At 41.0% G+C, this 23,272-nt stretch overlaps 1 protein-coding gene across 1 annotated transcript in view; it reads right to left on the reverse strand.

Annotated features, from left to right (window-relative positions):
* zgc:172282 (leucine-rich repeat and fibronectin type III domain-containing protein 1-like protein) overlaps positions 1-13,946 on the reverse strand; it is a 47,564-nt gene extending 33,618 nt beyond the window's left edge. The window contains exons 1-6 of the mRNA XM_053422119.1: positions 13,751-13,946; positions 12,516-12,667; positions 12,008-12,261; positions 11,572-11,815; positions 11,292-11,449; positions 9,626-10,006 (exon numbers count right to left, since the gene is read on the reverse strand). Of these exons, the coding sequence (XP_053278094.1) occupies positions 9,626-10,006; positions 11,292-11,449; positions 11,572-11,815; positions 12,008-12,261; positions 12,516-12,667; positions 13,751-13,943 (1,382 nt within the window). The 5' untranslated portion in view covers positions 13,944-13,946. The remainder of the gene's footprint in view (positions 1-9,625; positions 10,007-11,291; positions 11,450-11,571; positions 11,816-12,007; positions 12,262-12,515; positions 12,668-13,750) is intronic.
* Between the last annotated feature and the right edge of the window lie 9,326 nt (positions 13,947-23,272).

Below are 23,272 nucleotides of genomic sequence, written 5' to 3' on the forward strand. Positions count from 1 at the left end.
AAAGCTAAGATACAGGGGACGGTAGTTTTACATTTCAAGTCTATATTAACAGGAAAAGAATAGATCATCCTGTGGTATCTGACACTTCCACATCAATACACCTCATGTTCCACATGACCTGCAGACAGACATGTTAATCATGGGCTCATACAGTCTGTATAATCATGCAAACACACACACACACACTCACCAAAGGAGAGTTGTTTCTAGTAGAAAGAAGTTGATGGATCTTAAAAACTAGAGCTTGCTTAGGTTTTTCAAAACAGTAGTGAGTCAGTTGTATTATGCAGAAGAGGTAAAGGCTCGAGGTTGGAATCATTTCTAACTTTCCTTTCTTTTAAGAAAGAGGCTATACACCTCTGTAGCAGTCCAGGTTTGATTTCCCGCAGGCCTTTGCTGGAAGCCATCCCCCATTCTCTCTGACCCATCAAATAAAGGCCATAGAAGCCCATCAAATATACTCAAAAAAAGGAACTAGAATAAAATAAAGACCTCCAAAATGTTCAATGTCAATCTGTGGGGCGAAGCTGGTCGTTTAGTGTGGAAGCACATTAAGGAAGATTAAATGTGCAGTACTGCTTGGAGTTTCCCTTTATATTCTTTACTTCTTTTCTTTTTTTCCTTTTTTCTTTTTTGATAGAATTCTATGTTAAGTCATTTTTTATTTATTTAGTTGCTTGAAAGTTTATTGCCATTTTTACTCAGTTTTTATGTGTTAATGCCACTAATTCCCTGGATCCTGCCCCTAATCCTAAACATAACCCTTATCCTTAACCCCTTACCCAGGCCCCAGTGGATGAAGGATAACAGGATAAGATTCCCATCAAACTGGAGAGTGTAAAGTAATGTCAATAACATAACGCTCAAAAGCAAGTCAAATAAAACAATAGATAACTCCCTTTCTCCCCTTCCTATATACGTTTCATATGCACAAGCTTTTCCCCAAGTTGGTTGCAAAGCACTTACAAATAGGACAAGGACAAACAGCTTAATACTTAGTTTAATCTCATCCTAGCTTACTGCTGAGCTAAATTGTACTACAATACATTCAATACATTGGATTCCATCTCACTGATTGGAATTACTTAGACTTGTCTTGTTTACTATTGATCCTTGCTTTGATGCTCTCGGCCAGTGTTTTTCTCATCTCAGCAGCATAACACAGCTCAGACAATAGTGAGCTCGTTGAATATTGTAAAATGCTTTTACTATCTATACATGTATTCCCTACCTATACATGTTTTGTGATTCATTAAGCTGCATCCATTATTTTCCAAATTAAAGGTCTCCTGATGTCTACAGCCAGCAATGTTCAGGACATAAAGAACGGATGCACCCTTTTCCCATCAAAGTGCTGGATTAACAAATCCCCACATATACAATATTGTAAATTAACAATTTAGCATTTCTGTCTTAGCTGACCTGCATGTTTGGACTAAACGCAAGTGAAAAGTGGCCAACTCCACATAGGCGTAATGTACAGAATAAATATTTCATGGAGCTGTTTTCTTACTCTCGACAACCTTGTGCACTTTGATGTCGAACAGTTGCTTTTACACGTCAACATTATGCACATCTCCGTCTTTGCACCTTCAAAACACCAGTGACTGTTAATGCAAGAGTTTTCAAACCAGTTCATTCCTACCAGGCCGCTTAAAACAACGATAAACCAGGCTTGAATATTGAGTTTATGGGAGCTCGGTCATTAATAAAGAGTTTGTTCAGTCGTATTTCATTGAGCGTTGCAGGATGCAATCCATCTAGCAGCGCTCTTATCCCTACTTACCATCCAAATCCCCTCTTCTCCCTTTCCCTCATCCTCTCCAGTTTCTCTTCTGCTCTCCCCCTCCTGCCTCTTCTTCTATCCCACTCCCTCTTTCTTACCGTCCTCTCCCCTATTCCTTTTGTGCTGTCTTCTTATTTACCACTTTTCTCCCCCTTCCGTCCCTTCACTCTATCTATCTCTCACTGCGTGTCATGTGTCTTTTTAATTACTGTACCCTCCAGCCATGAAGATCTAAAGGCTGGGTGGTGGTGGCGGGGGGGGGGGGAAGCGAACGCATGACGAGGGGAAGAGCGGGGAATGGAGGGGGGGGTGGTTGGGGTAGTAGGGTTGGGGGCGTGTCACGGGATAATTAAACATCGATTTGGAACGATGATGAAAACGGCAACAAGGCGCCAGACAAGGGGATTACGGGTCGGACAGCCGACAGCATTCTGCTGAGCTCTGCAAATAACAGGGAGAGGGAGGGAAGGACGGAGGGAGGGAGAAACGGGAAGGGTAAACCTCCATGCAACGAATACAACACGGAGACAAGGAAAGTTAGGGAAAAAAAGGGCAGAAGAGCAAAATGATGTAAAAAGACAACAAAATAAGAGTAAATCAAGATGATGAATAAGCCAAAGAGGCTCAATGAACACTGGGATAGAACGAGGGAAGAGATTGGGTAAAGGAGAGTGATACAGAGTGAGAGAGTGAGGCTGCGACGTGATAGACAAAGAACAACGACGACTAAATGGATGTCTTCAATGTCTTTGAACTTTACCTCTCTGATCTAACTCATTAGTTCTCCATCTAATTGGCACTCATGCAGCTGGTACCAGTGATGAAAGGGTGAGGGTTTGTGTGTGTGTGTGTGTGTGTGTGTGTGTGTGTGTGTGTGTGTGTGTGTGTGTGTGTGTGTGTGTGTGTGTGTGTGTGTGTGTGTGTGTGTGTGTGTGTGTGTGTGTGTGTGTGCGTGTGTGTGTGTGTGTGTGTGTGTGCGTTTACGTGCCTGTGTGTGTATGCGGGGGGGGGGGCAGACAGTCATTTGTCATTAGGCTCTCTAAGCTCATTAGTACATATACACTGAATCACTTAATTAAATGACAATGACCGATGGCAAACTGATTGCTCATTGCCACTAGTGGATATGGAGACATATCTGTGATCATGAATGTGAGTAGATTGTGATTGGACAGAAATGTTGGTTTGGTGATATTGTAAATTAGACTGAAAGGTGGATTAGGAAAATCACATTTAATGCGAATTTCATGATTGTTCATGGAATTGACCACCGGTATAATATCCCGCTGTAAGTCCACTGTTTATAGTTGTAGTAGCAGTAATACTATTTGAAATAACGTGTAGGAAATACAAATAAAGTTGCGACTGTAGGATCACCCCGTGACATTTTATTTACTTTTTACTTTTTTCATTTTGATATCATTGGAGGAGTCCACAAGCCTGACCTGAACAATGGTATAAACAGTTTCAGTTTAAAATGCATATTATGAAACTCAACTTCATTTATGGCTAACAAATATTGGCAGATATGAGCCATATTTGCCATATTCGTATATGTGTCTGTTTTTACAGCCCTTAAATGTATCATTTTCCATTCCAAGGTCAGATTTTCTTTGGCTCACTCATTAAATTTTAATTTAGGGGGCATCAGGCCTGCTTAAGAGTATTATCAAAAACACTCAATTTACAACAGACACTTCCCTTGATTTTCTCTCCTCTTTTTCTGCTGTGAATGCTCTGATTTACCAGTTGGAGTAATTTTAAATTGACGAATGGTGCTTCTGAACTTGATAGTAAGTTAATTTGGCTATAATGCCTAATTAACCAAGAAAAATAATTAAAACGCTAGATTAGAAAAAAGGGATTGCATTTGATATTAGTAAAGTTGTTAATTGCGGACGTGTGCACCAGCAATAAGCAGTTTCATAGGATGAAGCCTCTTTTGATCATGAGGGAACATTTTCAGGTGAAGTCGAAGCTTATTTCTTGTTATTTACTCAACTCCAAACACTTGACTTCTCAACTGAAGAAAGGAGGGCAATTTGAGTCATGAAAAAAACGGATGCAGATCACCAATATATGTGAATTTTATACACACACCTACATACACACACACACATTCTCTCTCTCTCTCTCTCTCTCTCTCTCTCTCTCTCTCTCTCCCTCTCTCTCTCTCTCTCTCTCTCTCTCTCTCTCTCCATCTCCATCCCACTGTACACATAGTCATCCACATGCAGGCACACCTCAGCCCACCCAGCTTTGTTCCAGATGCTTCCACCACCTGCTACAAAGCTATTAACCCCTTACTCCCATTTAACACACACACACACACACACAAACACACACACACACACACACACGCCTTGTGCACTGACTTGAGTCTGTTCATATTTCAGTTTAATGATGCTTGACAATCCACTATTAATGTCACACCAAGTACTCTAATGGCTTTTAGAATTCCATAAAGAATGTACCACGCTTGCTAAAATCCTTCAAAAGAAAATGGATGACATTGCACAGGATTTCAAAAATAACAAAAGGCTTATCGTTTTACTAATCTTTGTGGAAAAATAAGTGACTATCAGAAAACCAGCAGGTGTGATTAGGAAATTATAAGACAAAAGTGTGAAAGCTTGTCATCATCCATGTAATGATGAGGTACAGAGAGTGCATTTACCCTTGCTAATGTCACATAATGTGCACAGCATCATCTAAGTAAGGGCTTGCTTAACAGGAATGAGGGTGGAGTTTACAGTTATTAATGCACGTTTCCAGTCACTGTTTCCTGAGTCTGCTATTTTGTGCAGTTTTTATGAGTCTGTAGGTCCATTATCAAAAGAACTCCTGACATGGACAGTACAGAAAAGGTTGCTCCACCTCTTCAGAGAGACAGAGATAATGTCCGCTCCACATTAAAGGACATTCAAGCCAATTTTTCTAGTGTCTCACCCTTCCAAACAAGTAGGGGCGCTGCCAACTGAATCGAAACCTTTTGCCATTTTGAACAGGGAGGTCTTGTGTAGTATGAAAGGAACAGGCATCGGACAATTGAGCTAAAACCTGCAACAGCCAATTAGAGGGAGCTGACCAGGATGTGTCATCAACTGGACTTGAGAAATGAAACTGCCTACAGCGTTGAATCATGTCACGTTTGATCATGCTAGTATTTGTGATTCCTGAAGCTCCCAGAAAGCCACTCAGAAATCGTTTGTTTCTGCGTCACGACCGGATTGTCTAGCATGTATGTTCTCACAATTCAAAGCTTGATTAAAAGCCTAAATTCAAAGGTTGAAAATTGGTTAAATGAGTTAAGAGTGTGTGGCAGGCATTTGGACACAGGCGGTTTGGCTCATGTCTGGGTTGTTGTCTGTATTTTGTGTGTGTGTGTGAACGTGTGTTTTCGGAAACTCTGCCCTTGCGTGGTGTGCAAATTGTGAGGAATATAAAAATCTTGAAATTACTCAAACACATATTTAGCACGCATACACACAACTCAAAAATCTGATCCCACTCACACATAGAGGCAGAAAACCAGACGAAATGGTTTGAATTTGGAAAAAAAGCCAGAAGCTTCTTTGCAGAAGCCTTTCATATGTGTTCCTAATGCATGTATCATGATGCTTTGCATCGATGAGAGAAGTTTAATGGACTCTAACTGCATCTTCAAAGACAGTCACGCTCCCACACCAGGATCAAAGTACATGCTTTATAGAGAGAGCACCTCGGTCTGGAAGCTGACACTGTGTAAATATATCTTAATGGAAGAAGTAAGTAAGCATGTTGCTACTCATTTATTTTGTTTATGTGTAACTATATGAAGCAGCAGTCACACAAGTGGAAAGTTGCTGGAGTCGACATGCTTGGCTTCAGGCCCAGTTCAGACCTGGGAGGTTCGATCACCAGTGGTCAGCGGTAAGTTTGCCTGTTCACCCCTGGTATCAAAATGTGTCCCTAATGTGTCTCCTGGGACCATATTTGATCAGATGTCACTTCCCTGCTATTCGCACAAATACACATGTAGATCTTTTGTGTTTACAATAACCGAATGATGTTCTCTAAGAAGCTAAAAATATGTTTGATAACCCATAATTAATCTGCAGTGGGTCAGAGGACGTCAGCTGATAAGGATGCTGCAGCGAAAACAATGTAGTCACATGCGACCCAGACCAGCTTCGAATGTGGTCTGAGTGATCAGATCACAGGACGCATCGATGACTCATTTAAATGCATTCCAACCTGAATTTGGCGCACACCACTTGTGATTGGATCACTCAGGATGGATATTAATACCAGGGTGCAAATTCTGAGAGCCATTAAAGACTTCTTTATTAACCCAATGACTCCTCTCTCCCATAAACCATCACACTGATATTGAACATGAGACAAACATGTCACAGCCCCTCGAAAGCTTTTAGCGCTAAAGAGAGATTTATGATAGACATTTTGTGGATTAAAAAGCTTAAAATTAAAACAAGTGGTGACAAGGCAAACCAAGTAATTTCCACGGAAGGAATATAAAACACACACATGCACACAAACACTGGCTTTTAAAGTAGAGGATGGAAATCAGTTAACTCAGGAAGTCATGGCTTCGGAAATTAGCCTGATTGGATTTACTTTACAAATAATTCCTCTCTGGAGGTGGCAGCCTGTGAGTGTTTATCTGAATAAATTTAAATACCATTCAAAATGAGACAGAATATTTTGCTCATCAATGCGCTCTGCATGTGACCTATGTTGATTACTAACAATAACCTACATAATGTAAATTAAAGGAACTAAATAAAACAGCACTAGTGACCACAGAGGGAAGCCGAGACACAGTTAAGTGTCTCAGTAAGAATCTGCTGACAGTGCAGAAATGTTGAGCTGGCCACATCCTTTGGGTTGTTGGGTTTAGGTTGTGATGGTAAGTCTGACTCAGAGCTAAGAAGTCAGATATATAAACACACTTTTTAATAGTTAAACAACCTACTCAACAAAAAAATCAAAAGTCAAATACCACTTAAAGAAATTAAATATTAGGGCCACCTTGTTTGTCAGTCCCTCTTGGCTCCAAGTTTGACAGCTTCTCTTTACACATGTGATGTAGCTAAAGGAATTATTAAATTTCTTCAATAAATCTGTCAGAACGTTCACACAAAAAATCACAGGTTGTCTCTCTCCTGAAACACGTGCATTAAAAAGCGATGACACATCTTTTATAACCCACATAAGGTGTGGGTACAAAAAAAAGAAAGTGGAGGAAATTAAATAATCAAGGATGGACATGCGAGGTGGGAAGAGACAAAGAGGAATCCACATGAGAAGAAATGTGTCTGTCTAGATGTATCTTATTCAACATTGTACCACAGGATATCTTATCTTAAATTATGCCTTTCTTTATGTTTGTCAGGGACTGCAGTGAAATAAGCATTAATTCTATTATAATGTAACTAATTAATTACAGCTTTTATTGTCTTTTAGGTCTTAAAACCTAGAGACGGTATAACTAGGATTTCAGTCCTAGACACAAACCTACACCCCTACACTTAGCAAGTGTTTGGACCTGCATTGCCACTGTGACCACTATAACTGCATCCAATCTTGAACAGGCAGGGGCAGATGGGAGGTTGCCATGCTCAGAATGGCAAGAAGCCACTTGTCCCCCATCGTTACCTGAACTGTCTTAATACAAAGTGTTCGGTCTTCATCTTAGAAATAACATCACCTCTCACTAGATTTGCACAAATTAAGATCAAATGTCTGATTCTCCTGTCAGCTGAATTTATTTGAAATATTCTATCAATGGATTTTTCTCTTCTGCGATTTTATTTTTCCCCAAAGAGAGAGTGTCAACTGTTAATCAGTGCTTTACAAAAAGGTGAAACCAAGACATAGTCAGCAGTTCTCATCTGTGATAATATAAAAGTTACCTGTCACTCATAACTAGATTCTGGGAGACTTTCCCCAACATGTTGCCATGACAACTCCACAACATGAAACTCCTCACACACCTGAGAATAAACAGAGTTTTACCAGGCTTGCCGAGGGATTTCGGCAATGCTGCTGCCAGTGCTTTGGTTTTTGCAAAGATATTGTGAAAGTGGATGATTCCCCAGGAGCACACACAGATTTAGAAGAGAACTTAAAGTGCGCCGTGGTAGTTTAACCGTGTTTCTCTCTCTCACGACGCCAGCACAGCTCCTGTTACATTAGCTGTAACAGTCATAAGATGAGGCAATAGGGTGGGTGAGAAAGAATACAGAGGGTAATCTCCCACACTGACTTAAAGAGAAAACTAGTCATCAAACAAAATCACTTCAAATAATATTCAATAAAAGTTTGCTTTACACACCCAATCACAGCTTAAAATAGTGAAGGCATGACAGATATGTCATATTCCTATCCAACAAGTAAATAATAGAAATAGGCATTCATTGTATTTAAAATCTAATTTCAATACAATGGAACAGGTCGGAAGAAGGTAGCAATAACACTCAAGCTAAAACTTTAGAGCTTTAAATCACATTTTATTTGTGCAGATTCCCATCCCGAGCCCTTTGGCATCCAATGGGTCATTTTCAAAAGATATCTGGGTTCTTGTCAGCTCGCTCATGTTGGCTGGACTGATTTGTTTTTACACTGCATTTGTCTGTAATTGTGTAAAACAAGCAGCCACGAATGTCCGCGACAGGTTGACACAAACTCAGTGTAAGTTACATTAACTGCATCGGGCTGTGGTTTGGTTCAAACACAAACAACAGAATCCCTGTCGGGTTTGGTTCGGGCTCAGAAGAAAAATGTGACCCGAGTCGCCCTCTCACGTTCATATATTGTATGAACTGTACTCCATGATTGTTTCAAAGATAAACCTGCAAAAGTCTGCCATTACATACTTTGCTGCTTTTGCTTATGGAAATGAACATTGTGCTGACACATGAAGGAAATGTATTCGTTAATATTTGTTAAAAGCACTTATTTGGCAACCGATCTTAGTTCCTATGCACAGTTCCACAAACCTTAACTGCAAATGACAAAATGAACAAAGTTTTATGATTAACATAATTCAACTTACAGTGACCTTTCCTCCTATTCAACTTCTGCATATCAGATGAGGCTCGTTCCAATGCTAACATTAAAATTCAGTGGCTGCAATCACAGAAGTATCAAAAAGAATTACCATAATACCTTGAACTGCTCTTTGTATCCATTGAAATTCTTTGGGCGTCCATTCCCACTTTATTTGGTTTTAAGGTAACAGTATGAGTGTGCAGTCGGATGCTGTGCATACAAATCAGAAACTTACCTCTTTGTTTCAGGAAGATGGCAAAATCGGATTTTCCCATTCAACATTCAAACATTTGTAGCAATGTGATATTCAAATGTCTGTCAATCAGAGTAAAATCTGGCAAAATAATGACTTTGCCAAGATAGTTCAATCCATACCACAAATAAAATACCACACTGAAACAAAAGTGTAATGACCAGCAACAAACTCACACAACAAACCGGCTCTACAATGCAGCAATGAAGCCAACTGACAAACAAGCATTAAAACCTGCTACAGAGCTACAGTAACATTTGGCCCAGGCCTCCCCTGCATTCAGGCAACACAACAATGGCTCTGCTCCAGTACAGATGTCTTTATCATTTCAGTTGATTCGACTTTTTACGATGACTGGCTGATCTCCTCTTGAATCATCTATCATCTGCTCTCATCCTAATAGTCACCGTGGATGTCTGCTGATTACACCCACAAATGCATCCTCTGCTTTTTAAGAATATGGCTTAAAAAGCGTGTTGAATTCAAGATAATTAAAGCACAGAATTATGAAAAGGCGGTGGAGATGGTCGTACCTATAAACCAGTGCGTCATCTCCAGAGCTGTTGTACTGGACCTGGAACATCCTGACTCCAGATGTAGGCGTCTGACTGCTCCATCTAATGAGGGCAGAGTTTCCTGTCAGTTCCACCAATGAGACCCTCCGGTCCGCCGCCCTTGTCTCGTTGTTAGGCAATGCCACCTTAGAGGAGGTGAGAATATCAGAGGGGGCAGGTTCAGAGGATGGGTCCCGGCTGCGGCTTGTGCTGTTGGCGAGATGAGGCATGGCTGTGACAACTAGCTCCACCCGTCCTGTGGACTCGCCTGCTGCGTTCGAGGCGATGCAAGTAAAGTTTCCTGAATCCTTCAGGGTTGTCACATTGATCTCCAGGCTTCCATTTGGGAAAACTAACGTCCTGAAACAAATGGAAAAGGAGATATATCTAAGTCAATTAATTCAATAACTTTAACAAAATTAACTGAGAGGTGACTGCAGCTTGGATAAACAGGCCAAACTTTCCACTACTGTAGTGCAATCCCCATTCGTTTAAGCAAGTAAAATAGCAGAACACATTTACATTTGTAATTTAAGAGGCAACCACCCTCTAGTCCTAACCATCCAGTCATAGAAGATGTCCTCGTTTGTCTTCCATACAGTTACAAATCAGTGTTCTACCATTCAACTTATTTACATCTACCACCATCATTCATTCTGACTCTTTTCTAGAATCAATACAATGGCTGCCAGTCTGAGGATGTGTGTTGCTGACTGTGTGGCAGCTTTACCCCCCACAACTTTAGGCTTTACCACAAATGGTACTTGCCAAAGAATCCAACAATACTTTGAATCCATAAATTAAGGTTTCTTGCGTGAATATGCAGCTTATGTCACATCCTTCTCTCATTTACTCGGGTCCAAAAACAACAAAAGGATAGAAATAAATGCTAGACTTCTGTGAAGCTGTGTTATTGTGTGTACTTTATTTTAAGTTGTTCTCGTCCTCGCTCCATCCACAAGTGTCTTATATTTCAGTCCATAGTTGAGGACCGAGGATAGGGCAGATTTGAGTGTTTACTAGCCAATGTACCAATTTGTAGAGCACGGTTATGTTTTTCCTGTGATAGTCATATGTGAACAGACAACGTCAATGCCTTTATTCTTGTGACGGATGTGGTTACAGTTCATCCTCAAAACACAATGTCCCCAATGTGTCCTTGGTTCCTTTATGCATGCACTTTCATGTAGCCAAGCACTATCTGATTGCAGTGCACTGAGCGGAGGGCAATTTTATCAATGAAAGGAAACCAATGTTATTTAAACCATAACCCTAAACCCACGTCTGACAAGTTTGCCAACTAGGTTACCTGATAAAAATGTGAAGGTCTAATGGTGGAGATTTAAATTCCGATCTCAACAGCTACTTTCTAATCCTGTTTCAGATTTGGCACACGCAAGTCATCTGCCTACGTCCTGTTCCTACAGCCAAGACAGAAATGATGTGAGGTTTCTGACTTGGTTTGACATTGGCTGATGGCAATGAGCTCCAGAAATACAGGGGAATATTTAAACAACCCCCTTTTTCACCTGCTAACTGGTTTCTGCAGGTTTCTGACATCATTGGATGTGGACTTGTGTTCTCATATTTGCTAAACTAACACTGTACCTTAAATACAAAAAAAAAACTGGAATACGGGTGATACCTTGAGCCATTAGATATAAGTCTCCCTTCAGGGCTGATCCAGTGGACCTCAGGCTCTGGGTCGCCGTTCGCTTTGCACTTCAGACTGGCAGGCTGGCCCTCCATTGCCACAGTGTGAGGTGACTTGCGTGTTAGAACTGGTGGGTCACAAATAAACTCCTAAAGGACAAAACAGATCAGGTCAGTTTTTTTTCAAATTTGCATGCTTTTCTGAGTTGTATTATAAATTAAAGATTACTCTCATATCCAAGGTTATAGGACATATTAGTGTCAAACCTCACCTCTTCAGGTATTGTCCAGAAATATTTGGCACTGAGGTCAGAGGGAGAGGCGCATGTCTCGAGGTCATCTTCTCTGGTAAGTCTCCTCAGCCACAGGAGTTCACAGTTACAGTGAAGGGGGTTACCACCAAAACTCAACACCAGCGAGGTGAGAGGGGAGCCTCTGGACTTGGCATAAACTGGGATTCTCAGGAATAATGGATCGGGGGGAATTTTCTTCAATTTATTGGATGTCATGTCAAGCCTGTGGATGGAAAGAGTTTCGGGAGAACATGAGGAGAGAGCGGGGAAAGAGATAATTATTAGATCATATTATTAGATTATCACATGAGCCAATTAAGGATATTTGAATTAACAATTAAATATAATATACTTCATTTCTAAGATCCCCTTAGATCGTGTTACTCTACAGACAAGTGCGTATATATCCATTTACCTGGCCAGTTTGTGTAGGTTGGTGAATACGCCTTGGGGAACGTTTTCTATGAGGTTATGATCCATATTCAGGGTATTGACATTGGTGAGGCGCCCAATCGTGTCCCATGGCACCTGGGCAAGGTTGTTGTAACTGAGGTCTAGGTCCTCCAATGTGGACAGGAAGTCATCAAAGGCATGGGGAGATATGGAGTTGAGCTGGTTGTTGGCCAGGATTAAGTGACGAAGGTTGGTCAGGCCTTTGAAATGCTCATCCTGGTTGATAAAAAAAAAGTGAAAATACAGTGAGCTGTGAAAGTATTGCAGATATGAACATGTACTATATTTGTATTTATCTATTCACTCTATCTCTCTGCATTGTAACTATCATTCAGTTGTGTGTATCCATCCATTTGACTGTAAACTTGTTTATTTTGCTCAGTTTCTGTTTAACAGCCCATTGATCCACACAATTCATCATTCCCATTCAGCATCATCAATCCAGTTGGCCATTCAGCCATTAACCTTACCCGGATCACAGTTATTCTATTAGAGTCGAGGTGGAGAGATCTGAGTCGACGCAGGTCACTGAACGCTGAAGGGAGGATCTGACTGATGGTGTTCCTGGACAGGGTTAGGTGGAGCAGGCTGGTCATGTTGGCAAAATCCTTTCTTCGGACAGCTGGGAGTGTGCAGGATAAACACAAAGAAAGATTCCATCAGCAATGTCGCTAGTGAGTAGATATTAGAAAGTATTGAGGTGGAAAGACCAGTCAGATAGATATGCTTTCACAGTAATGACGGCACATATTTGGATGGTTCTGGTGTTTTTACATATATTTTTGTTGTGAAAAGGAAAATATAGGTACTATCAGATGATGAAGAGATCTTCCTTTACTTGATATTGCTGAACACATTTGTCAAGTTAACCATTTGTGGAAACCATTGTGTTTTCTTTTAAATGTATTTTTTGCCAACAAACTCTAGGAAACGTCAGTTGACAGCTTAGAGATTCCGGTATCACCCTAACAGTTGCAGAATCTTAGAAATTGTACATTAACAATGTGACTTCAATAACTATGGCTGTGTGATGGTGTTAAAGGTGCATCACAATATCTTTCTTGGCCATATGAAAGCGTTCTTTTCTTTTTTAACTTGTGTCTTTTGTTTTGTTGAAGCACAGAATATAATTTCTTTTAAGTCAAGCCTGGGAAGATTAGGTGGCTGCCGTGGTGGGAGCAAATGGAACTTTAGATTAAAATAAAAGGACAAAGCAGCACTTCAGTTCTTAAAAATAAGTATGTCTCGAAGTAAAACAAAAAAAGAAGAAGTCTTTGATATAGGGAGAAGATGAATCATTAATGAGACTTGCTTGTGCGAAGTGTGAAAGTTGAAATACCCAGACTCTGGAGAAATATCAGTCACGTGGAAACCAACAAACAAGAGTTGTGACTTCAACCAACATTTGTATTCACTGTGAACAAAGTGTTTTCCGTTGCACACAATTATTCTGAGATAAAGTAAATATGCTCCCATTGTTGCAACCGGCCCGGTAGCAACAACCAGAGTTTATCCCCCACAAAAGCAACAAATCTAAGCATTCTCATCAAATGATTGATTAGGACAAAAGAGGGCGAAATAAATGGAGCAGTTCATGAATGCATGTATCAGCACTCTACACACACGGAACTCTGAGGCACTGTTTGAATTCCAGAGTTATGTTAAAGTGAAGGTTATACTGGACAGGCCGGTTGGCACATGTTACCTGTGATGAAGTTCTCCTGAAGCCGTAGCTCCACGGTGCGTCGGTCGATGGCGGCAGGGACGAACAGCAGGCCTGTCTTGGAGCAGAGGATAGCGAGCGACGGGGAGAGGCTCTGGCACATACAGCGTTTCGGACACGGCTGTCCCCTGCATGCTGCTGCCAGCAACAGCAAAGACAACCACAGCCGTTCCATTCTCCTCCAATGGAAACAGGTCAACTGGAAGACAGAGGGAAGACAGCAATGAATTCAAGTGAATGCAATGACGGTGTCACTGAAGAAAAGGAAACCAGGAGGACTTTATCACTCCCAGAGACACTTAATCTATGAGTTTAATACCTGTGTTTCGGTTTTCCAGACAAAAAAACTAAGTAGACCCAAACAACTCCTTCAATAAAACAAAACAAAAACAACTTCACAAGACATCGAGTGGCCTCTGAGCAGTTGATCACAGCAGCGCTCAGCATTCGGACTCAATTGCTCAATGCTGTCAGCCCGTAATAGACTCTGTCATTGTGTGGGTGTGTGGTGAGATGACATTGGGGATTCTTTCCTCACCGCTACCTTTTGAATGTTGTGATTGTGACAGGTAATATTGTGTATATTGTATTATAGCTCTTGAGTGACACTGTTATACAATGGTAAAATGCAATTTTGAGGTCAAGGTTGCATAATGTCTACATCATCCACCTAATAGCAACAGTGTGCTATACTCATACAGTGGAAACCGTTCATAGTGATCACGCTTGTCCGAGTCAAATTGATCACTATAAGCTTGTTGATCACTATAACCAAATTGTGTAGCTTCTGTACGATAGTCCCAGAACTTTTGATTGAAGTAACAGCTTTTTTTTTTAAATAAGGGCGATATCACATTGTGGACTCGCGCACACACACACTCGGTTCTCTCTCTCTCTCTTTCACACACACAGATTCAGCTGACGTCCCTGACCCGCTACAACTTTAAATTTGATTTGATTAAAATGACACCACAATATCCACACTGATCACCACATAATGATCAATACTTTAATTAAATGAGTAAAATATAATCTTTATAACTGTGCGCGTTAATTAACTAATTCAGCTCGTCCTGACTGCGCTGCTCTCCTCCTCTATCTCTCGCATGCTGACACACACACACCGACACAAGCACTCACACACACAAACACACAGCTTCATCGGACATATTTGCAAAATATTGGTTATATCAACAGAATTCATAAACTTAGTCAGAACGTTGAAGAAGGTTTTCTGTAGCGTAGATTGCAGTTACCATGATCACTGCATGTTTTTTAGATGAAGCTGTTTTCATACTTTTTTTTTGTATTAAAAAATAAAACTCAAAATACCACCAGTCATTTGGGATCCAATTCTGTCACAGGCGGCTAAACGTGGATCAGTATTGACTTTTAAACACTGCGGACACTGTTCTAAACTCATGGTGGGATTTTCATGTTTGCCAATGGGCAGCAGTGTATTAGCCTGCCCAGTTTGACTGCCTGACCAATCAATAGCACTGAGCTTCTTTATAGCTGAAGACAAGTGTGCAACCCCTTCATCTTGCTTCTTACTGGATACTCCCAATACCCTCAACCAAACTTTTTTATCAAGGGAGGATATATCTCCGGATTAAAAATACTCAGTGCTGCTACATGAATTTCTTAAATGTCCCTGTGAATTGTGCCGCAAAGCGAGTCTGCCAAACATATACAAACAAATGAAATTGCATAAAAATAGAAAGGCCGTGATTTGATATTTGATGTTCCCCATCCTCCCACAATAAGACGCAAAGCAGGAATGATGATTACCGGTAGCTATAATTCAGAAATAAAGAGACACTGAATTTCTTTTATCAGCCTTTCCATTTTACTCCCTGTCAGTGTTTTTCTATTTCATTCAATATATCTCTCCCCATTATTCTTGATTATTCCATCAGCTATACCTCCCCTTGTCATTTCCCCCGCATATGGCAATCTGTCCACCTGTTGTTTTTACAGATATCCTCCTCCCTGTGTTCTCGTCTCACACTTCACTCACTCCATAATCCCTCTTTCCAAACTTGTGAGTACATTGCCTTCTTCATAAACACGTGCATTGTCAGTCTTCTCGTTATTTCTGTTTTTGACTCCTGGTTACTTGTCCTCCTTTATTTTATATTTTCTCTTGCACTCTTGTTCTCTTCAACTGATGCATTGCTTACACTGCACCAAATTTCGATTCCCCATGTCTATCATACACCCCTCTTTTTGTCATTGCTCCTGCTGCCTTTCAGCTCTTCTGCCACTCTTCCAGCTCCTAAATCCTTATTTATAACTTTCCCACAGTAGATGGGATTCTCGTTTCTAATCACGCCCTCTTGCTTTCTTTTCATTTTCTACTTTTTCTCATGATCATCTATCTCACAAGCCCCCTTCGCAATCTTTATCTTTTCTACGGCTCTCCACGCTTGCTCCATATTTTTGCCTCATCATCCGTTTCTCACTGCGTCTCGCTGTCTTACAATGCTTTCATTGTAATGCATATTTAATGTGTTTACATTGCAGAATTTGTTACCAACTGTGATTTTAAATCCATAGTCCTTCTCACTCTGTTTGCATGTGCATGAGTCCACAGTGTTATACCCGTGCTCTTTTGAATATTTAGTCATACTTCGATTGGTTCTACCACACATCAAGTGTATTTGTTTTTTTAATATGTTATTCAATTATGAATGCACGAGTTTTGCTGTATAACTCAGTTTGGGCCTTAATAGTACTTGGCATTGACTGTAAACAATGAATGTTGAGACGTCTTTGATGCAGTGTAGAGCCTGACCGCATCGAGCAAACTCAATTAAAACTTCCCTCGGCAAACCTGCATACTTATACTGCATGAGTCTGAATACTGCTGAAAAATATAACTAAAATGATTAATCATGTTGCAAATCCTCCTGCATCTAACGTTCTCTCAGGCCTACTAAATAAAGCCACAAGTAACTTTTGGGACAGGCCCGAAAATGACAAAAAAAAGAAATTAAATATCTACCGGTGAAAAATCATTGTCATACATGTAGAGGACGAAGATGTCAGGACGGTTTGTGTTGATAAAAGCTGACGCCAGTGTCGAGGTGCTGTAAACAAAATCCTAAGATCTATGCAGCAGAGTTAATATGTCACTTCCTGCCTCTGTCTGCTGCTTCACCTCTTGCCTGAACAATGTGGATTTGATTGTGTTGTGAATGAGCTCTGCAGAGAACCTTCCGCTGTGTTGTGCATGTGTGAAAGGCAAATTCATGGTTAACTCCGAGGTCATGTCTGAAAAACGGCTTGACAACCTTAATAGATTTGCAGCCAATCTAAAAAAAACGTGACTAGGCCGAGCAGAATAGAGTGACACTAATGTGAACGAGGGTAAACAGGCAGTGTTGCATCCTTGCTTTTAGCTTTAATAATGTAAAGTTGCATTTCACAAAATTAAATTCAACCTGATGGTTGACAGACCACATTTATCCAATTGTTAACTTAAGTACCTCGAGGGGTTGTTATCTGAAAACAAGTCCAAATTGCTGACAGCGTTTGAGATTCTCAATTTGTATCAATCAACGAATCAAGAATAATTGTCAGTCGGGAAGAGGTTCTCAACATTTGGACAAAAACTGTAGATCTATCAAATTGAGTTGGTAAATCAGACCACATATTCCTCTCACCCACTCGAGCCTGACACCATCCACTAACTGCAAAGTGCTGTAGTTATTTTTAAAAACACTTTCAGATGTCTCTTTTTCCCGGTCCATATACCGTCAATTATTCAAAGTTGAAATAATGCTTCTTTATGTCTAAAAGTCAGAGTTAATGGACAAAATGCATCCGGCATTATTTTGCAGTAATTACACTGAGGAACACTGCATTGATATTCATTTTCTCGAGAGGACCATAAAAGATGTCAGAACAGAGCTCAGGTTGTCTCAGCAGTGACAAATGTTTATGTTTTCAAGTTTTTTTTATTTTAATGGAAAGTATGACGCAGTTTGATCCTGGCGGTTTCTTTGTTTTGCTTGCCAGTGTGATCTCTGCTTTGCATTTGTGAATCAATCAGCTGCTCCCCTGCAGAATGTTTCAATGTGTTCAGGGCAGATATTGACTGGAATTTCACATTGCCGTGTTCACTGCAAATGCAGGGTTGGGGGTGTACTGGTTGCAGCAGAATGGGCATTAGCATAGAGGAAAGAAACGCAAGAGATACCTAAAGCACATCAAACGAAGGTAAAGGTATCGTTTGCTTTTAGAGGAACTGAAAAAAGCAAAGTTTAAAGCTTTTTCAATTCAGTAATGGTGGAGAACTCTGAAGAAAGTGGTAATTAGCAACACGTACTGCAACAACAGCCCATGTCCATTTTCTAAAAAACAAATCTCCTTCACAGCTCATATCGACCTCACCTGTGAACATCAGAGACAACCCTCTGTGCTCCTGTCTTAGTTTTTCTTCACCATTTCCCACACAATCAATGAGAGCAGCAAGGGTGTCTTAACTTATGTGTTTATTGTAAACATAGCAGGCCCCAATGCTGTGTTTACCTTGTTTGAAGAAGCTGTGAAGGAGCTTAGTCTCAATTAGAGTCGACCTTCATTTGATTAAACGTGTGCTCTTCAGTCATAAAAAGTGATCAAAGTACCCTGAAGTCATCTCAAGCCCTATTATTTAATTGCATTCATAATGCTGTTACATTATAGTGGAAAACAAGACAACAGCATTGTTTGATGCGGTCACAGTAGAGAATGGGAGATCAAAACTGAATTAAGCAGTGGTCACAGTCAAATAGATTAGCAGTTGTAGGGACTGAAGCTAAAAGAACTTGAAAAGCAATATTATTGCAGCCTCCATCTGAAGCAATTAGCAACGCAAATCCCAAAACACACAAATAAGCTTATGAAAGGGATGGAGACTGAGGCAGAACGACTGCAGAGGAGAAATGATCAAAGGAAACAGAACCAGTCAGAAGACAGTCAGTAAGTCAGTAGAAAGGGATGAAAGTAAAGGGAATGATTAGGAGAGGTAAAAAAAACAATGAGGTGACAAGGTGTACAATTTACTTAAATGTGTAATTGCTTCGAGACACACAAGTAAAAACTCATGATTGTAGGGTCAAATGTATCTTATTGATGTTCCTCCAGAGAGATGAGCCCAGTAAATAATCTCTAGAAATAAATTAATCATGTGGAGGACACTCCCAGTCGCCCGGTGACTTGACCCACATCCTCGGCTAATACCCCAGATCAATGCTAATACGGGATTCATTTTTCAAACGATAACTTAACTTCCAGAAAGGAGTGCAGATCCGAGCCCCCTGAGTTTCTTCTGTTTGGTTTAATGAGTCAAGACATCCTTATGACCTCTGAGAAAGCAAATGTCATTTCATTCCCTCCCTTAATTGCCCGTTAAAAGATACTTTTACAAAGACCGCCCATAAGGCCACCACCCAAGTCCTGGTTATGTGCTGTTATGTGTTAATGAAATTCTAAAGCATGTATTTACTGAACATTGTCTGTAGCCTGTGATCTCACAATCAGGAAGGCTCACACAGTTGCATACAGGGCTTCAGGTGGGCTGGAAATGGGCTCCTCCTCCTTCAAGAGTAATGCACTAGTGCATGTGCCAAGACGGTTTGAGTCCCAGCTTCCATGGCTATTAAGCAGTGGTTGCCTGTTATTCAAAGTTAATTAATATTGAACATTTCGACCAAATCACACATTCACCGCTGCACTTCCTTGGGCCCTGAGCAATTCAAATGCCGCAGCTGAGGCTGAAAAAATTTGCAATGTTAAGCTATGCCAGACACTGCCTGAGCATGTAGAACTGACATTTGACGTTTGTGTGTGTGTGTACAGCGCATTTCAAAAACCCTAAACAAGAGGTTGCATCAATAACTAGATGAAGTTCAGCGTTGACTCAGGGGCAATTAATATAGTGTTGCTCCATTACCATTTACTGGGTTCGAGATTATAATTGTAAATAATCCTACCAGCCTATTATCCGTGTGTATATACATCCGCGCATCTGTATGCATGTCCTAATAGGGTGTGTGTGTGTTCGTGTGTGTGTGCGTGTGCGTGTGCGTGCGTGTGTGTGTCTGGCCCCTCTCTTTACACGGTTTACTGCACCCGGCAATGGAGATGGATTACCCTGTCAGTGCTCTAGCAGGGCCACTGCAGAGTGTCTTGTATGTGTAACTTACTGTATGTGTGCGAAAGCACGAGTGTGTCCGTGTGTATACGTGCACATGAGCTCACTCAGTCCTCATCAGGTTTGTCTCTTTGAATTAGAGGTCGGCAACTTCAAGATTTTTTTCCTTTGATCAATCGCAAAGACGTCTACAATCTACTCTTCAAGCAAATCATAGAAATCGTGGCATTTGGTGACATTTTTATTCGCTCTACCCTACGTCCACAAACCAACACAATGATTGCCTTCTAGATGGTTGTGCCGCCTGGACAATTGGTATTGCATCTCAATTAAATTGTCTCATACTTGTTTTACGTATTTGAAAAAAAAAACTATTCAATGGTATGTATGGCAGATGAAAAGCTGGTCCCAGAAAAGCACTCTGAAATCGCTCCCATGTCACTTTACCCACAGTCGAAGGCAGTGTGGAAGCCGACTGTACTCTCTTGCCACGAGAACCCACAGCTGTCATCTCTTCATCCACTTTCTCCCCAAACACGTTAATAGTTGGGGACTCCGTAATCATAAAGATCTGTTTCCTCAATTCAGTCGCTCATTGTTTCCCCCGCAGCCACAGTCCCTGACATTCTGGAGAAGCTCCCTTGGTAGTTGCTCTCAGTCACCATGCAGCTCGTCAGTCTGAGCTGACCAAAGAGGATTTTTTACAACCTTTTAAAATCTTTAAGTACTTGTGGAAAGTCTGTTTTTATTACCGCTCCTATCCACACACTGGATCACAGGGCTCGACTTTTTAAACAGAATACTCAGTCTCAACAGCTTGCTCCAGTCTGCCTGCACATTCCACTATATAGGCTTTATTTACAAGTTGAATCTATTTTGGGGATGTTGTCCTTCTTCAGGCCAGATGGACTCCACCCCAATATGCGATGTAGCCAAATTCTGAGGCTAACTTGCAGTTTTGTGTACAATTTACTACACATGATTGATTGTTCACTCCCCACACCACTCCCTGGGCACGTCTTCTACTCCTGTGGAACCAGAACACTATTCCCTACACTAGCGCTGCCCACCGGCCTCACTAACCCTCTAATTCCCCCCATACAGTCCCATTATCAAGCACAGAATGTCCCACCCACACGGTATATCTAAAGGTATAAACAGTTACAATCTATGTCCCATTTTGTGTCGGCCTGTTTTTACATTACATGTCATTTGGCAGATGCTTTTATCCAAAGCGATTTACAATTAGTGCATTCAACATCTATGAGTATATATCATTGTGTCTTTCCTTGGTGATTTGAATACTCATGTATGTTCCCCTTCTCAGATCAACCCTTTCAATCTGATTCAATCATTTAGCATGGCCAGACACTCTAAAGATTAAGATACAATTAAGATACATTTATTTGTCCCAAACACATGCACAGACATGCACAGAAACACTCATGCAGATGTAGGGAAATTTAACCTCTGCTTTTAACCCATCTGGTGCAGGACACACAGAGCAGTGAGCGACCATGTACGGCGACCGGGGAGCAGATGTTGGGGGAGTAAGGTGCCTTGCTCAGGGGCACTAGACAGGGTAGGGAGAATCCTCTTGGATTTTTGGACAGATCAATCCAGGTTCATCTTTTTGTTTTTTCTCCGTGGAGTCGAACCAGAGACGAACCAGAGACCTTTTCTGCTCATAGTCCAAGTTTCTGCCACTAGTCCACCCCCTCTCCAAATAGGTCATAGCTACGACTTAGTACTCTCATCAGGTTTCCTCCCGGAGCATATTAATCTGCTGGCCGCGCCTGTGAATGGTCATGAAGCTGTTTTGTAAAACTTCTCTACACCTTCCTATTCCTGATCTCTTCCCTACAACAAGCTCCTGCAAACACCGGCTCTGCTGCTAGATTCTGTTGAGTATTTCCGTAGAAAAAACCCCAACCCCAAGTTGCTTTAAGGCACTGTCTTTGCCTATTAGTTTTTCATCCACCTCCTCTTCACAACCTGGTGTTGAGTTGCCCTGGTTCATTTTCTAAATAAGGAGTTGGCGGGTAAAGACAGACTGCAAGGAATGGTGAAACAAAAATGGTAGGAGAGTGTGACTACTTTTCTTTCCTCCATTTCAAATTAAAAACCTTGCCATTTGAAAAGAGTACTCTCAGGTCTTAACATTTATTGTTATTATAATTTCCTGTCAGCTTTTGGAAAATTAAGTTGAAAAAAGGCTAAAGTAGTTGCACAAATGCAGTTGTTTTTATAGCCTGGCATTTACTCTGTATTCGTGTGTCAAATTCATTTTTGTGTGATAACCCATAACTTTTTGTCTGGATGTAGTGCATGATCATGTGCTCCTTGCTTTACTGTATGAGAGTCTATGAGCACTTGCTTGCTGCGGCCCGTATGCTCTTGCTTATGTTCTTGTGCAAACACAAGTGTAACCACATGTATTGTACGCAAGTGTGTGTGTGTGCGTGTGCACGTATGCGCTGTCTGTTTCTGCAGAGTGCATCATAGTAAGAACACAGATATTAACGACATGGAAAGCACCACCATCCATCTGCTGCATACACACAGAGCCATACTGTGCACACACTCACACGCAAACACACACGCTCATAGTTCACTTGAATTAGATGGATTGTGTTTAAGTCTAAGCGGTTTCACTCTTGTGTGTTTGAGTCCATATGTACCCATGCACAGGGCAACAGTTGTGCAGCTCTCTGCTGCAGCTTAACCTCCCTATAACACTTTAGTTATTAACAGTAAAACAAATCCGTACAATTGTCTTCTCTTGCATCAACACTATGTCAACTGTAAATGAAACAAATGAGCCTCTCATCTACTGTCGGTCTTTCATTTGCCTTCTCAATTATTTTACATCATTATGTTCTATTCCATTGAATAGATCAAGATCAGGACCAAAACATTGATTTCAAAGCACAGCGGCCATGAAATGAATGAAAGGCAGGTGGAGACCCCGGGAAGACAATGAACAGAGATAAAGCTGAAGCAAAAACAAAGGCTTCCTATAGAATGGGGTATCTGGGAAAACTAGTGGTGAAAGCAATGCTTTTATTGGCTGAAAAAAAAAAAGAAACTTGGTAGGGGCCTGTAACTTAGCAACGAGGAATGACACATGGATGGTAACAGTGAGGAGGTGGGCAGAGTGTGTGTGTCTGTGTGTTATGGTTGTGGGGGTGTTGTGAGAGTGTGTGTATGGGGGCTGTGAGAAAGTACAAGATTGGTCTGGAGATCTCACAAGTAATGAATCTGGTGTGTGGCTGCAAGAGAGAGCGAATGGGGAGAGAGACACACATTCAGAGAGAGAGAGAGAGAGTTTGCACATGTGTTGTATAAAGAGTGTTGCATCA

Source organism: Pleuronectes platessa, chromosome 5, assembly GCF_947347685.1.
Source record: "Pleuronectes platessa chromosome 5, fPlePla1.1, whole genome shotgun sequence".
NCBI classification, from domain to species: Eukaryota; Metazoa; Chordata; class Actinopteri; order Pleuronectiformes; family Pleuronectidae; genus Pleuronectes; species Pleuronectes platessa.